This window comes from Pelobates fuscus, chromosome 1 (assembly GCF_036172605.1).
Source record: "Pelobates fuscus isolate aPelFus1 chromosome 1, aPelFus1.pri, whole genome shotgun sequence".
Lineage (NCBI taxonomy): Eukaryota > Metazoa > Chordata > Amphibia > Anura > Pelobatidae > Pelobates > Pelobates fuscus.
Window position 1 is genome coordinate 120,841,842 of NC_086317.1, and position 14,212 is coordinate 120,856,053.

The following is a 14,212-nucleotide window of genomic DNA, read 5'->3' on the forward strand; positions in this document are numbered from 1 at the left end:
AAGTGGGGTTTTCTGTTTGCCACACTGAGGTTGACTAGGGCTAGACACTACGCCTGGATAAGGACTCTATACACCACACCTATGGCACAGGTCTGCATAAATAGGGCCTATACGGATCCCTTTCTCATTCACAATGGGACAAGGCAGGGCTGACTTTTGTCCTTTAACCCTTCCTGCAAGCCGTAAGGGAGAACCAGGACATTATAGGAATGGAGGTAGGACAGGACCACGACAAGGTGGCAGTAAGTGTTGACAACTTTGTTTTTCATCGCAAACCCCCAAACATCTCTGCCAGCTGTTAAGAGTTCCAAAATTATGAAGCACTCTCAAGCCTAAAAATCAATTTTTTCCAAATTTACAATTTTGAATGAGAACCTTCCGAGGACATAGGCCCTTGTCATCTGCCAGTTTTCCATTCCAGTGTCTAAGGATATGGCTCACAGAACCCAACTCACCTGCACCATACAAACTTTTTGCAGATTGAACAGCCTTCAACAAGAACCTAGGTGACTGGACTCTGCTTCACATGTCCTGGATTGTGTGGATGTCGATCACCAAAATTAAAATTTTGTCAAGAATACTATATCACTTTCAAACCCTGTTGATCACCATACTTTACATCCTTTTAAACATCCTCTTGTCTCATTTCCCCATTTTACTTTTAGATTGTAAGCTCACAGGCAAGGCCATCTACCTTTTGTATCGGTCTGTTCTTATTGTATTCTCCTAATTGTACAGCGCTGCGGAATATGTTAGCGCTTTATATGTTGTACAGCGTTGCGGAATATGTTAGCGTAGTCATAAATAAATAGAGCTCAACGGGGAATAAGTTCAAACAGATATTATCACAGTTGACGATGCCCAAGACCAGTGAAGGCCTGGTGGTAGCGGATTTTAAACTTTATATATATATTCACCCAACATCCCTTTATCAAAGCCACTTGGACTACATGGCGTTCTTTAGCACTCATTCCCCTCTCTCCTGCTTCCCCTGAAAAACAACCCAGAATTTGCGCCTGTCACTAAACTGTCGACATCCTACACCAAGCACTCCTACAGGGAAAACTAACAAATAATGCCACAGTCTCCTCATAGATTTATGGCTAAATTGCACTATGCACAGCTAATGTAATTATTTAGTTGTAGGCATTTTAAACTTAGATCTAATTTTTTAAATCCTTGTGAGACAGGGCTTGATAAATCCCAGGTGCCAGGTCGCCATGGCGACTGAATATTTTGCCCTGGCACCCGGGATTGGTCAGCCCATTCCCCCCTCCTCCTCCTCTCTCAATCACAACGCAGCATTCTGTGCGCTGGGAGGAAGTGAAGAACTGTAATTACGTCCTCCCGGTGCAGAGACAGCGCAGGGGAATGGCAAGCTAACCTGGCAGGATACCAAGTAAAGATCCATGCCGCAGAGCCGACCCTGCTCCCTGTCGACCTTTACCGCAGCGCCAGGAGGAAGTTATTACAGTTCCCTTCGTTCCTCCCGGAACAGCGGCTGCCTACTCCCGTTAGCCGCAGCCAGCCCCACTAACTAGATGTCAACTGCTGCTGACAAGTCCCACTGCACCCCAGGGGAGCCGAAAAGGTAGGAAGGTTGCTAAAAATATGTATTTTTCTTTTATAAATTTTGTGTATCTGTCATGATATGTGTGCGTGCGTGCGTGCCTCTCTCAGAGAGTGCGTGCGTGCGTGCGTGCCTCTCTCAGAGAGTGCGTGCGTGCGTGCGTGCCTCTCTCAGAGAGTGCGTGCGTGCCTCTCTCAGAGAGTGCGTGCGTGCGTGCCTCTCTCAGAGAGTGCGTGCGTGCGTGCCTCTCTCAGAGAGTGCGTGCGTGCGTGCCTCTCTCAGAGAGTGCGTGCGTGCGTGCCTCTCTCAGAGAGTGCGTGCGTGCGTGCCTCTCTCAGAGAGTGCGTGCGTGCGTGCCTCTCTCAGAGAGTGCGTGCGTGCGTGCCTCTCTCAGAGAGTGCGTGCGTGCCTCTCTCAGAGAGTGCGTGCGTGCGTGCCTCTCTCAGAGAGTGCGTGCGTGCGTGCCTCTCTCAGAGAGTGCGTGCGTGCCTCTCTCAGAGAGTGCGTGCGTGCGTGCCTCTCTCAGAGAGTGCGTGCGTGCGTGCCTCTCTCAGAGAGTGCGTGCGTGCGTGCCTCTCTCAGAGAGTGCGTGCGTGCCTCTCTCAGAGAGTGCGTGCGTGCGTGCCTCTCTCAGAGAGTGCGTGCCTCTCTCAGAGAGTGCGTGCGTGCGTGCCTCTCTCAGAGAGTGCGTGCGTGCGTGCCTCTCTCAGAGAGTGCGTGCGTGCCTCTCTCAGAGAGTGCGTGCGTGCCTCTCTCAGAGAGTGCGTGCGTGCCTCTCTCAGAGAGTGCGTGCCTGTCCGGTTGTCTAGTCAGTGAATGTTTATGTTTAGGTCACCAGCCCCCTCCAATCACATTGGGAATTAGGTTTTTACTCATCTGTTTTTCCAGCACAGTGCCAGTCTCGCTGTAGCTGGTCCGCCTCCGTAGCGGAGATTATAAATTACCAATCAGCCTCTCGATAGAGATGCATTAAATCAATAAAAAACATTTCTATATGGAAGGTTCAGCGCCTCCATGCAGAGCGTGGAGACGCTGAATGTAGGTGCTGCACATTGTGGATTAAGAGAGGAGACATTTTAGTGGCCATCTGAGTAACAGTCACAAGAGGTGTTACTAGGCAGTAATGTAAAAACTGCCTTATCTCCAAAAAGGCAGCTTTTACATTGAAAAGTCTACAGGGACAGGTTATATACACCAAAGCCATTACATTAAGTTGTAGTGGTTTTGGTAACTATAGTGTTCCTTTAAGAATTGTATTTTTGTTGTTGGGGGAAAACAAACTGGCTCCTAACTTTTTTAGCCGACTCCTAGATTGAAAGCAAATTTGTCAAACCCTGTTGTAAATTAAATCTTTCACGATCTCAATATTCTGCCTACTCCAAAAAAGGTATAATCATCAGCCACTACCGCCCCCTGCTGTCCTCACTAGACTTTTCAGTATAAATCCCCTGTTCTCCCATCTCCTCATTTGCAATGTTCTCTTTTAGCCTCTTCTCTCCTATATTATGACAAGTGGAGATCATCTATCTCCTCCCTGGTGCAACTTCCTTATTTCTGGACCATATGTAGGTCTTCCTCACATTTTTGCAGTTGAAAACGTGTTACTACTGGGATTACTGGGGAGATAGATCGATCGATCGATCTATATACAACACAGGGCTAAAAATTTCAACTAAAAATTTGCAAGTGTAAATTTTGCCCTGGCAAGTAGAAATACACTTCTGTTGAGTACGCCATGGCCCCTCCAGATTTGCAATTATGAATTAATTTGTTTTATACTGTATTGTCCATGGTCATTAAGGGCATATACATAGATATATAATTTCCTTCTAAGTGTATTTTGATATAAATATATATATTAAGATCAAAATATAGTTAGAATGAAATTATTATATATATATAAATAAATAAAAAAGAAATATATATATATATATATATATATAAAAAATATATACACACACATATATATATAAAATTGTAAAATAATTTTTTGTTTATTTGTAATTATTTATTTTTCTAATACATACATAATAAATAGTTTAAAAAATAGATATATCCCCTGCACTCACGCTTGAAAGACAGTCCAATGCCGGGCGCACCACCAGAGCTCCAAGTAATGTAGAAAAAACAGAAGGGAAGGCTGCTCTCCGGACTTTTAAAACATAAAAATTTATTCAATAATCATTAAATCATTATTTTATTGATACCCACCCAAATGTCTTGCTTGACCAATCCTCACCTCTTCTGTGCATCTCCATTCCATAGATTTTATTGCAGTCCTGTTTTGACCCTATCATCCCTGTCTTCCACAGTCAGAGTTTTAAAAGACCACTTCTAACAAACCTGAACAGTGCTCAGGGTCCCACCCACCCCTCCCCAACACCACCCCACCCCATGTTTCTTACTACATTTATAGATAGAATCCCTCACACAACTCCAAATAGCGGCTGCAAACACTACCAGTAATGAGCACAATCCACCTTCTTAACCCCCAACACTCAGCCCTCCTTCTTACTTCGGCTCATTCTCCTTTCCTCTAATTACCTACCCATCAGAGCAATGCTCTATACTCTCCTCCTCTCCTTCTCTCTTATCTCCCTCAGAATCAAAATATCTCATTCCACCCACCTCCCTCAACACACTCACATTTACATCAATCCCTCTTTGCTACACTCCCCCCTTCTCTCATCTCAAGCCCTGCACTCATTTCTCTATTCTCTCTCTCCTGCTCTAACCCAATCTCACCCTAGTCGCCGCCCATATAAAACCCATTCACACCTCCTGTCACTATCTCTCCTCCTACTTCTGGCAGCTGGTGACGTCTCTCCCAACCCAGGGCCCCACACCTCATCTGCTCACACCAAAATAAATAGAAACCATGCAAACCTCCTCCAAATACCCTGCAGTTTATCCAACTCTACCAAAATTCAGTGTGCACTCTGGAACGCTCGCTCCATTTGCACTAACATCAAATCTACAGCCATACATGACCTCATCATCTCTAACTCGCTCACAATATTGGCACTCACTGAGACCTGGCTGTCCCCATCCGATACCGCTACTCCTGCTTCTTTATGTTTCGGTGGTCTACAGTTCTCCCATACTCCTAGACTCGACTGTAAAGGAGGTGGTGTAGGCATCCTTCTCTCCCCTCAATGCACCTTTCAACCTATCCTACCTGCCCCTGCCCTATCCTTTACTTCCTTTGAAGTTCACACTGTACGCCTTTTTAAGCCCACTCCTTTAAGAATTGCCATCATCTATCGCCCCCCCCCCCCGGTCACCCTAAACTATTTATTGAACACTTTTCCTCCTGGTTACCCCATTTTCTTTCCTCTAGCACTCCCTCTCTCATACTTGGGGACTTCAATATCCCTATCAACATGCTCAACTGCCCCGATGCCTCCCGTCTGCTCTCTGTAACCTCCTCCTTTGGACTCACACAGATTTCCTCCTCCGCAACTCACACCGCAGGAAACACTCTTGACCTCATCTTCACCAATCTCTGTACCACCTCTGATCTCTCCACTGATCCATTTCCTTTGTCTGACCACCATCTGCTAACATTTAACATCTGCATACCTCATACCAAAATTTCAACACCTTCAACTCTCCAACCTCGCAGAAACCTCAACTCCCTCGATCTCCAGCACTTGTCCACCACACTCCAAACACTCCTTTTACCCATCTCAAATCTCAACTGCCCTAACTCTGCAACCTCACTCTACAACTCCACTCTCTCCTCTCAACTTGACATCATGGCACCTCCTACAGTTAAACGCAGCAAGCGCCCCCAACTACAACCCTGGCACACTAAGCTGACCCGTTACCTCCAAAAATGTTCCAGAACTGCTGAACGCTGCTGGAGAAAGTCTCACTCTGCATCTGACTTTGTCCACTATAAATTTATGCTGCGCTCCTACAGCATGGCTCTTTCCTCTGCAAAAGTAAACTACTTCAAAACCCTCATAAGCACACTGTCCCATCAACCCAAACACCTGTTTCACACTTTTGATGCTCTTCTTCGCCCTGTGACTACCCCTCCTTCCACCACCTTGTCCGCCACAAACTTTGCATCTCATTTCACTGAGAAGATCTCTACAATCAGGAAAGAGATCTCTAATCTCTCTCCTTCCCCTATCATTATATCACCCAACCCCACTCCCCCTGCCATCCTATGCACATTTGCACCTGCTACAGCACAAGAGGTTTCTGCACTGCTCCTGTCCTCCCGCCCCACCACCTGCTCTCTCGATCCTATTCCCTCGCATCTCATCCGCACTTTGTCTCCCTTTCTTGCTCTTCCTCTCGCTAGCATTTTCAATCTCTCCCTTTCCTCTGGCACATTTCCCTCACCCTTCAAACATGCAACCGTAACCCCGATTCTGAAAAAGCCCAACCTTGATCCCAACTCCCCATCCAACTACTGCCCTATCTCGCTACTCCCATTTGCCTCCAAGATCCTCGAGAGAGTTGTGTACGCCAGATTGACAGACTTTCTCGAATCCAACTCTCTGCTTGACCCCCTTCAGTCTGGATTCCGCACTGGTCACTCTGTCGAAACTGCTGTGACCAAAGTATTCAACGACTTAATTGCTGCTAAATCTCACGGCCAATACTCTATCCTAATCCTCCTTGATCTTTCTGCCGCATTTGACACTGTTGATCATCAACAGCTTCTTCACATTCTTCGTAACTTTGGTCTACGGGATACTGCTCTCTCCTGGTGCTCCTCCTACCTCTCCCAGCGCTCTTTCAGTGTTTCTTTCTCTGGTTCTGCCTCTTCTCACCAACCCCTCTCTGTCGGCGTCCCCCAAGGATCTGTCCTCGGCCCCCTATTGTTCTCCATCTATACTGCCTCCCTTGGTAAACTCATCAGCTCCTTTGGTTTCCAATATCATTTATATGCAGATGACACACAAATCTACCTGTCCTCCTCTGATCTCTCTCCGCCCACCTTGACTCGTGTTTCTGACTGCCTCTCTGCTATTTCCAACTGGATGGCTGCTCACTTCCTTAAACTCAACCTGTCCAAAACAGAACTTCTAGTTTTTCCTCCCTCAAGTGCTGCTACTCCTGTTGTCTCCATCCAAGTCAACGGCGCTACTATCACCTCTACCTTGCAGGCTCGCTGCCTAGGGGTTCTTTTCGATTCTGACCTCTCTTTTACTCCCCATGTCCAATCGATAGTCAAATCCTGTCGCTTCCAACTCAAGAACATAGCGCGCATCCGCCCATATCTAACGCCGGACGCGGCTAAGATATTGGTTCATGCTGTTGTTCTCTCTCGACTACTGCAATCCCCTTCTGACCGGTCTTACATGTTCCCAGCTTGCACCGCTGCAATCTGTAATGAACGCGGCTGCGAGGCTTATTTTCCTGTCCGGTCGCACCTCCCACGCCTCCACGCTCTGTCAGTCCCTGCATTGGCTTCCAGTTAGATATAGGGCCCAATTCAAAATTCTGGCACTTGCTTACAAATCCCTACATAATGCTGCTCCAACATACCTATCCTCCCTCATACACAAGTATGTCCCGTCGAGACCCCTGCGCTCATCCCAAGCCTATCCTCTGCCCGGATCCCCACTTCTGACGCTCGCCTTCAAGACTTCTCTAGGGCTGCACCTATTCTGTGGAACTCCCTTCCCTCCTCAATCAGACTTTCACCCAGCCTCCACTCCTTCAAAAAATCTTTGAAAACTCACTTCTTCGTTAAAGCGTATCAATTAAACTGTCAGCAGGCTTCTCATCCCCCACCCCATGACTCCTTTCCTGCAACTGTCAAAAATGACCTACCAAGCACTCAATAAACCCTTCTCTAACAAACTATTTAATTCCCCTACTTTAACCCGTTTGTGTCACTATACCCCACTCCCTCTAGCATGTAAGCTCATTGAGCAGGGCCCTCAACCCCCTCTGTTCCTGTACGTCCAGTGGTCTGATCTCAATTATGTGTCTGTTAGTCCACCCATTGTACAGCGCTACGGAATTTGTTGGCGCTATATAAATAATAAAATAATAATAATAATAATAATAATATACATACATACATACATACATATACACACACACACACACACACACTTAAAAAATTTTTTATTTACTATATTTTATTTTTTAAAAACTTTATTTTTACTTTTTCACCAGCAAGGGGACTGCCCGTCAGTTCAGGCAGTCCTCGTGCTGGCAGCAATATGGAAACCTATGGGGGCCCTGTGACCGCTCTTTTAGAGCGGTCACATGGCCCCTGGGGGTCCTATATCGGAGAGGGGGGACTCTCTGGGCGCAGTCCAGAGTCCCCCCCAAAGATGAAGACCGATCGTCGGCGGGGGAACGCAGCGGTCGGCAAGTACATGGGACAGGGAGAGGGGAGGGTTGGGGTTAATTTTTATTTCATTTTTTATTATTATTTTATTTTTACTATTTACGCCTTCGAGGCACTTGGTATAGACAGAGCATCGGAAGCCTGTCTGATTGCTTCTGATGCTCTGTCTCACTGCCGGGTTCCACGTGGAGCAACCCGGAAGTGATCATTTTGGGGGGAGCGATCACCCGGTAACCTCCGGTGGCCCCCAGAAGTGAGGGAAGTATAACAGCGATGCCTCAACATTGAGGCATCGCTGTAATACCATTAAAGCTGCTGGAAGCGATCATGATCGCTTCCAGAGCTCCAATTACCCCAGGACATATCAGGTACTTCCTTTTTTTGTCGGACAAACCTGATACGTCAGCAGACGGGAAGGGGTTAATTAAAAACATAAAACAAAAAACAAGATTTGAAAATAAATACATAAATAATAAACATTATCAGTTAACAGTAGATTTGTTTAGAAATAGTTTATTTTTTCAAAACGGCAAATGTACAGAATATCGGCTATCCACCTGAAAGTTCACAGATTATCGGGATTGGCTCTAAAGAAATCAATATCTGTTGATTCCTAAGAAGGAGTCTTCGGATATTATTTATCCAGTTATTTTTTGCAGTTTTTGAGCACTCTGACAGTCATGGCTCTTAGTACCTAAAGCAGGGTCTGTCTGCTTTAGTTCAGGCCATCTGCATTATGTTATTGTGAGTGCTGGAAACCATGTTGCTTTTTCTAACTCTTACATTGGTTAAAGGTTAAACAGTAATTCTCAGTGTTTCTAATATAGAGATCAGTTTGAGTAAACATGTAAACAGGTCAGTGTTTTGCACACTCATTGTGCAAAGAAAAACAAACCTTTGTGCAATAAGTTTTTTCAACACATCTGGAACTACAACAGTAATTTATGAAGTTTACCAATTATTTTACCTTATTAATTTCAAACTGGCTGATAGGAACACTGCCACTTGTCACATTTTCGCCAATTTCAGTCAGCTTCTTCTGAATGTTTTCCACTATGGTATCACGAGGCAGGTCAGACAGAATCTGGCTGATAACATAACTGAATAGGAGAATAATAGTAAGTAGAAAGTTAAATGTGAAAATGTATCAAACATTGTCAAAAGGTGATAGCCTGAATGTCAATGCATTATCTGTTCACGGAGGAGTTCTTGAATCAAAAGATAAAGAAGTCAGCATCAGGTAATAATGGAAATGAGAAGAAAAATAAATAAATCCTATGCCAATTAAATCTATACAAACCTTTGTTTTAAGGGGGTGTGAGGTGTAGGGTTAAAAACACACACGAAACATTGGGTTAGAAACACACACACAAAACATTGGGTGGGGGAGTAAAATGTAAAGGGACACTATAGTCACCAGAACAACTACAGCTTATTATTTTTGTTCTGTGAGCATAGTCAGTCTCTTCAAGCTCTTTGCAGTACACACAGTCTTTTCAGCACTGACATTCATCAATTGTGCAGCACAATTTGCAGCAGTCATTCAGCAATTGATTCAATGCATCTCTATGAGGAGATGCTGATTGGCCAGGCCAGTAATAAGGTAAGTTTTAACCCTTTCTAATTGGGGGCAAGCCACCTAAATGGTGGTTTTAACACCTGTTCGTTCCTGACCCTATAGTGTTCCTTTAATTTATCATGCAGCCATCAATAAGTCTTTACCACATAGGAAAGCGGAGTTGTATTTTCTGATTATATGACAATTTCCATCAAAAACCCTAAAATAAGGAAGGTACTTATTAAAAAAAAATACTTAAAAAGAAAATTCACTATCTGGTTGGTTGCTTTTTTTTTGGATTAGAAATGTAAAATAGTGAGAATTAAATGGGAAATATTTTCTTTGACAGGAGGCTTTCTTCTGATCAGATTTGGTATGATATTGCTAAAAACATATCTATTCATTTATTCAAAGAAAATGAAAATGCTGGCAGTCAAAGAAAGGTTGCCATCACCATCTCGGAGTAGGTCCTCCATTCAGAGTCAGAATGAAAAGAAGCATTTCTCTCCGCAAACGTGAAGACTTGAACCATGAGCACTCCCTTTGTGGCTTTTACCTGCAACTTTCTGCTTGGACTGAAAGATATTTTAGCACACTTGATACTAAAATGGCTAGTGGAATTTCTGTGTTGATGAGGGTTCAATTTGGTCAACTGGGCTGTTACAGTGTATTGATCTTAGGATGGTCAAATACAACTTAATTAAAATACATAAGCACATATTTACTATTATAGGTGTATTTACATATTGTTTCCACATTTTGCACAAAAGGGATTTGGGATACTTGTTAATTTTATTTTAAGTGTAGATCACAATGCTACACAATTATAGCGTCCATGATGCTTTTTCTATTCTAATGGAAGGCAAAGCATAATTGGAGTTGTAGTTTTACCTTTTGTGTATCTCTTATTTAGGGGACTTCTAGACATGTATTCAAATATCCACAGTCATTTCATATATAAAAAATAAATAAAAATACTCTCTCTTTTACATTACACGCACCCAGTTCAAGCAATACTAAGTCTCTTTCTTTCTCCCCTACCTTTCATATACTGAATAAAGCTTGGAAGATACTCCAACTAACTTATCCGGCATTTGTAATTTTATTATTACTTTTTACTATAACAATGCTACAATTTGTATCTGCAGTTTGCCACTGTGCTTGCGGTTTTTATTGTCATTTTCATTTAATGTATTCCACCAATGTTTCATGTACACGTACTTATTAATATTTTGAATGTCGGAATTTGGTTGGTTAGCGTTTCCAACAAATGTTTGCTCTAACCCCCTCTATCTACATCCTTTGCCGCACATGGCTGTAAATACTTTCATATAACTGCGTCTTATTGTCATCCCTATTCCCCAAGCCTCACTTCACTACGCCCAGTTCCAAACAATACGGGGTCATTTTCTCTAAGCACTTCTTCCTCCCGCCCACCAAGGTTCATTCTAAATTTATAGCATGCTCCTCCAACCATTTAGAGTTTACTCAATCACACCCTCGTCCCCTTTATACATTAACAGAAGGTGCAACGTTTCATTGATTTTCTCTGGCAATTACTTCCAAATTCCCCCCACTACCTCTTGTCTCAAATCCCCATTGTATCATTTAGATTGTAAGCTCACGGGCTATGTAATCACTTTGTATAAAAGAGCTTCAATGACTAGATCTCTGCTCACGGACAGTGACCACTTTACCTTTTGTATTGGTTTGCGTATATTGTATGTTCTCCCTAATTGTACAGCGCTGCAGAAAATGCTGGCGCTTTATAAAAGCTAGTAATAAGTAAATAAATATTACAACCTAGAAGAGATGAATGAAAGCCAAAAAAGCAATTAAATGAAATGGTCAGTTTACTTCAAATAAATTGATGTTAAAAAACACAAACTGATACAGCACTGAAAGATGCACAATTTGTCTTTCTTTCCATCTTACTTGTGAAACACCTCAGATATGACATAGTTAACACTTCTAAAAACATGCAAATCTTGTAACTTAATGATCAATCACCATTACATCTGCTTTCTTTGTTAAGCAGAAGACCCTCATTGGGCTTTACAAAAGCAATCTGCATTCAATATTTCAGCATTTAAGATTTTGAGGCAGAATCTAAAAGCAGCGTTCAACAGCAAAGAATTACACTTTATTTCAAATGTATATTAGTTCAATTTATGTAAATGTATGGAGAATGGCGTAACAAGTATCCATCAATCCTGAACACAAGAGAAATGTCAATGCACCTTGCTGGTAAAATATTTTATCAATAAATGGAAAACTGCAGTAGCAGTAAATATGCATTTATAACAACCTAAAATTTTGAATAAGTAAACTGAAAATAAAGTCTGGATTCTAAACATGTGAAGTGTACTACGCAAGATTAGGGGTAGTTCAATAGCTGCTCTTTAAGGATTTGATTTACCTAGGAAACAGTCAAATAAACAAGATGTGTACCCCTTGCTCACTATTTCTAGAAGTGAATCAGCCTCAACCTCACTGATCAGGCTCACCAAGACAGGAATGATGGTTGATATTATTATTAAGAGGAAGCCTAGTGTGTGTGGCAAAAGTGACCTCGCCACTGGTTTATGGAGAGGACTACTTGCCAGCCTTTTACCCTGTGACTATGGCCCCTTTGATTTATTGTGGTTAAGAGACCTTATTTGTGGCTATTGGGACTTTAAACAATGGTTCTTCGAACTCCCGAACAGTCAAAGTGGCCGCCATTCGACATTGAAAACGTGGTGGCGGCCATCTTGTTCGCCTGGACCAAAACTGCAAATAGACTTCAGGGACACTTAGCTGCAAATGCCCTGGAACTATTTTCGGCATTAAAACCTTGCGGTTCCCAGTCGGTCATCCAGCGGCACTAAGCCGTGATTCTATGGAACTGTTTTGAGCATGAAATCCTGTGTTTGCCTGTGTATGACTTCCATAAAATTTCTGAACCCCTTATCTGATCTGGGTGATTTTTGGATGGTATTCACCTGGATCAGGGCTATCAGAGGATGTAAGATGGGGAAATGTTGTGTTTTGGGGTACTTATTAAAAATGTGTGTTTTTTCTGCCTGGGGATAATTAGATTAATGCTTTATCTGCCTTAATTATATCACATGCAACGGGAAGGGATTGTGTACTGTATGTGGGAGTGTCGTTCCTTATCACATTGTTTTTATTGGCTTGCATACTTTGTGTCCTGTGCCCAACAAGGTCACCTGGGCGTCAACCTTGTTGGGAAACTTGCATAAAAGACCAGTGTGCCCCATTAAAGCAGAGTTCCTTTTTTACCCTCAAAATAGAGTCTCGTCTCATGTGTGGGGGGAAAAGGCTGCATCTACCCTGGGGATTGCTATATCACTATACTCCCCAGGGATTATAACCACTTAGCTCTTTTAAGAGCTGTTCCTGCTTGACTCTCTGGAGGAAGAGAGATCCACCCACTGGAACCTGGAGCCTTGTTGTAGGTCCATGGTGGGTAGGAGACGGCAAACTCCCAGCCAGGAACGCTGATGGTGTCTGGTGGAGTGCTTGGAGTCCTCGGTGAGCACTAGGAGCATCTGTCAGCGGCGATACCCAACCGGGGGACAGGAAGCTCCGTTACAGTGTGATCTACCAGATATGCAAATAGTTCAGGATTTCTCTGTAATGGCACAAGTGCACATTGTTACGAACGCTGGTATGGTAGATACCCGTTCGCCTATTTCCTCCCGAACTGATGAAGCCTGAGTGATTATAGCTTGCAATTCGGGTGTAGATTCGAACGGTTTCAGGCGAATGCAGCCTCCAAGTAGTTTCTCCCCAGCAAATTTACAGTTACCCAAACAGCAGCCAAGACTAGATGAAGGGTAAAACAGTACTGAAGTTTAATGGTGCCACACTGTCTTTTATGCAAGTTCCCACGCAAGGGGCACTCCCACATGGATCTTGTGAGGGACTCCAACACAAGGTTGACAACCAATTACAACACGGTTACAAAGTAGCAGTCTGTGTGTTTGTGGTGCATGTATTCGGCAGACTGTGTAATCAGCAGTCAGTCTAGGTGTACTCGGCGTTCAGTGTGTGTATTCAGCAGTCTGTGTGTATGTGTGTGTGTGTTCAGCGGACTGTGGGCATGTATTCAACGAAATGTGTGTATGTATTCAGAAGTCTGTATTTAGCAGATTGTGTGTCGGTGTGTGTATGTATTCTGGAGTCTGTGTGTATGTATTGTATTTGTTGGAGATACTAATAAATATAAGCTTAATTTTATCTATAATTTATATCATTATTTATAATTTGTATCATTGAACTCTCTGTTGTGTTCTTCTTTTAAAACAAAATATGTTAGAGAAAAATAGGTAGCAAGAGAGGTGAGAACAGACAAAGGCTCAATTAGCCTGTTTTTTTATCTCCTTAAGTCTAAAGTGAAATCCAGACGTGGACCCCTTGCTCACGGTGCCTAGAGGGATATTGGCTATACCTCACTGATGATACCTTACAAGGTTGAAATGGTCGTCTGGGTTTGCCGTATCTCTCGTACAGAGGGAACTTGCTGGCATTTCGGATCTGGACTGCCGGTAAGGGTGGGACCAGTCTGATATGCTTCAGATATGTTCTCTCTGTAATGGCTAAAACCAGTTTGATATCTGAGCGGGCATACACCAAAAGGCAGGCTAATTGAGCTGTTGTCCGTTTTTTCTCTCCCTAGATTTAAAGGGCAATCCAGACGTGGACCCCTTGCTCACGGTGCCTTGAGGGATATTGGCAATACCTCACTGATGAT

The 14,212-nt window shown here is 43.4% G+C and overlaps 1 protein-coding gene across 1 annotated transcript in view; it reads right to left on the bottom strand.

Annotated features, from left to right (window-relative positions):
- POLA1 (DNA polymerase alpha 1, catalytic subunit) overlaps positions 1 to 14,212 on the bottom strand; it is a 281,414-nt gene that overhangs the window by 160,326 nt on the left and 106,876 nt on the right. The window contains exon 30 of the mRNA XM_063450182.1: positions 8,863 to 8,995. Within this exon, the coding sequence (XP_063306252.1) occupies positions 8,863 to 8,995 (133 nt within the window). The remainder of the gene's footprint in view (positions 1 to 8,862; positions 8,996 to 14,212) is intronic.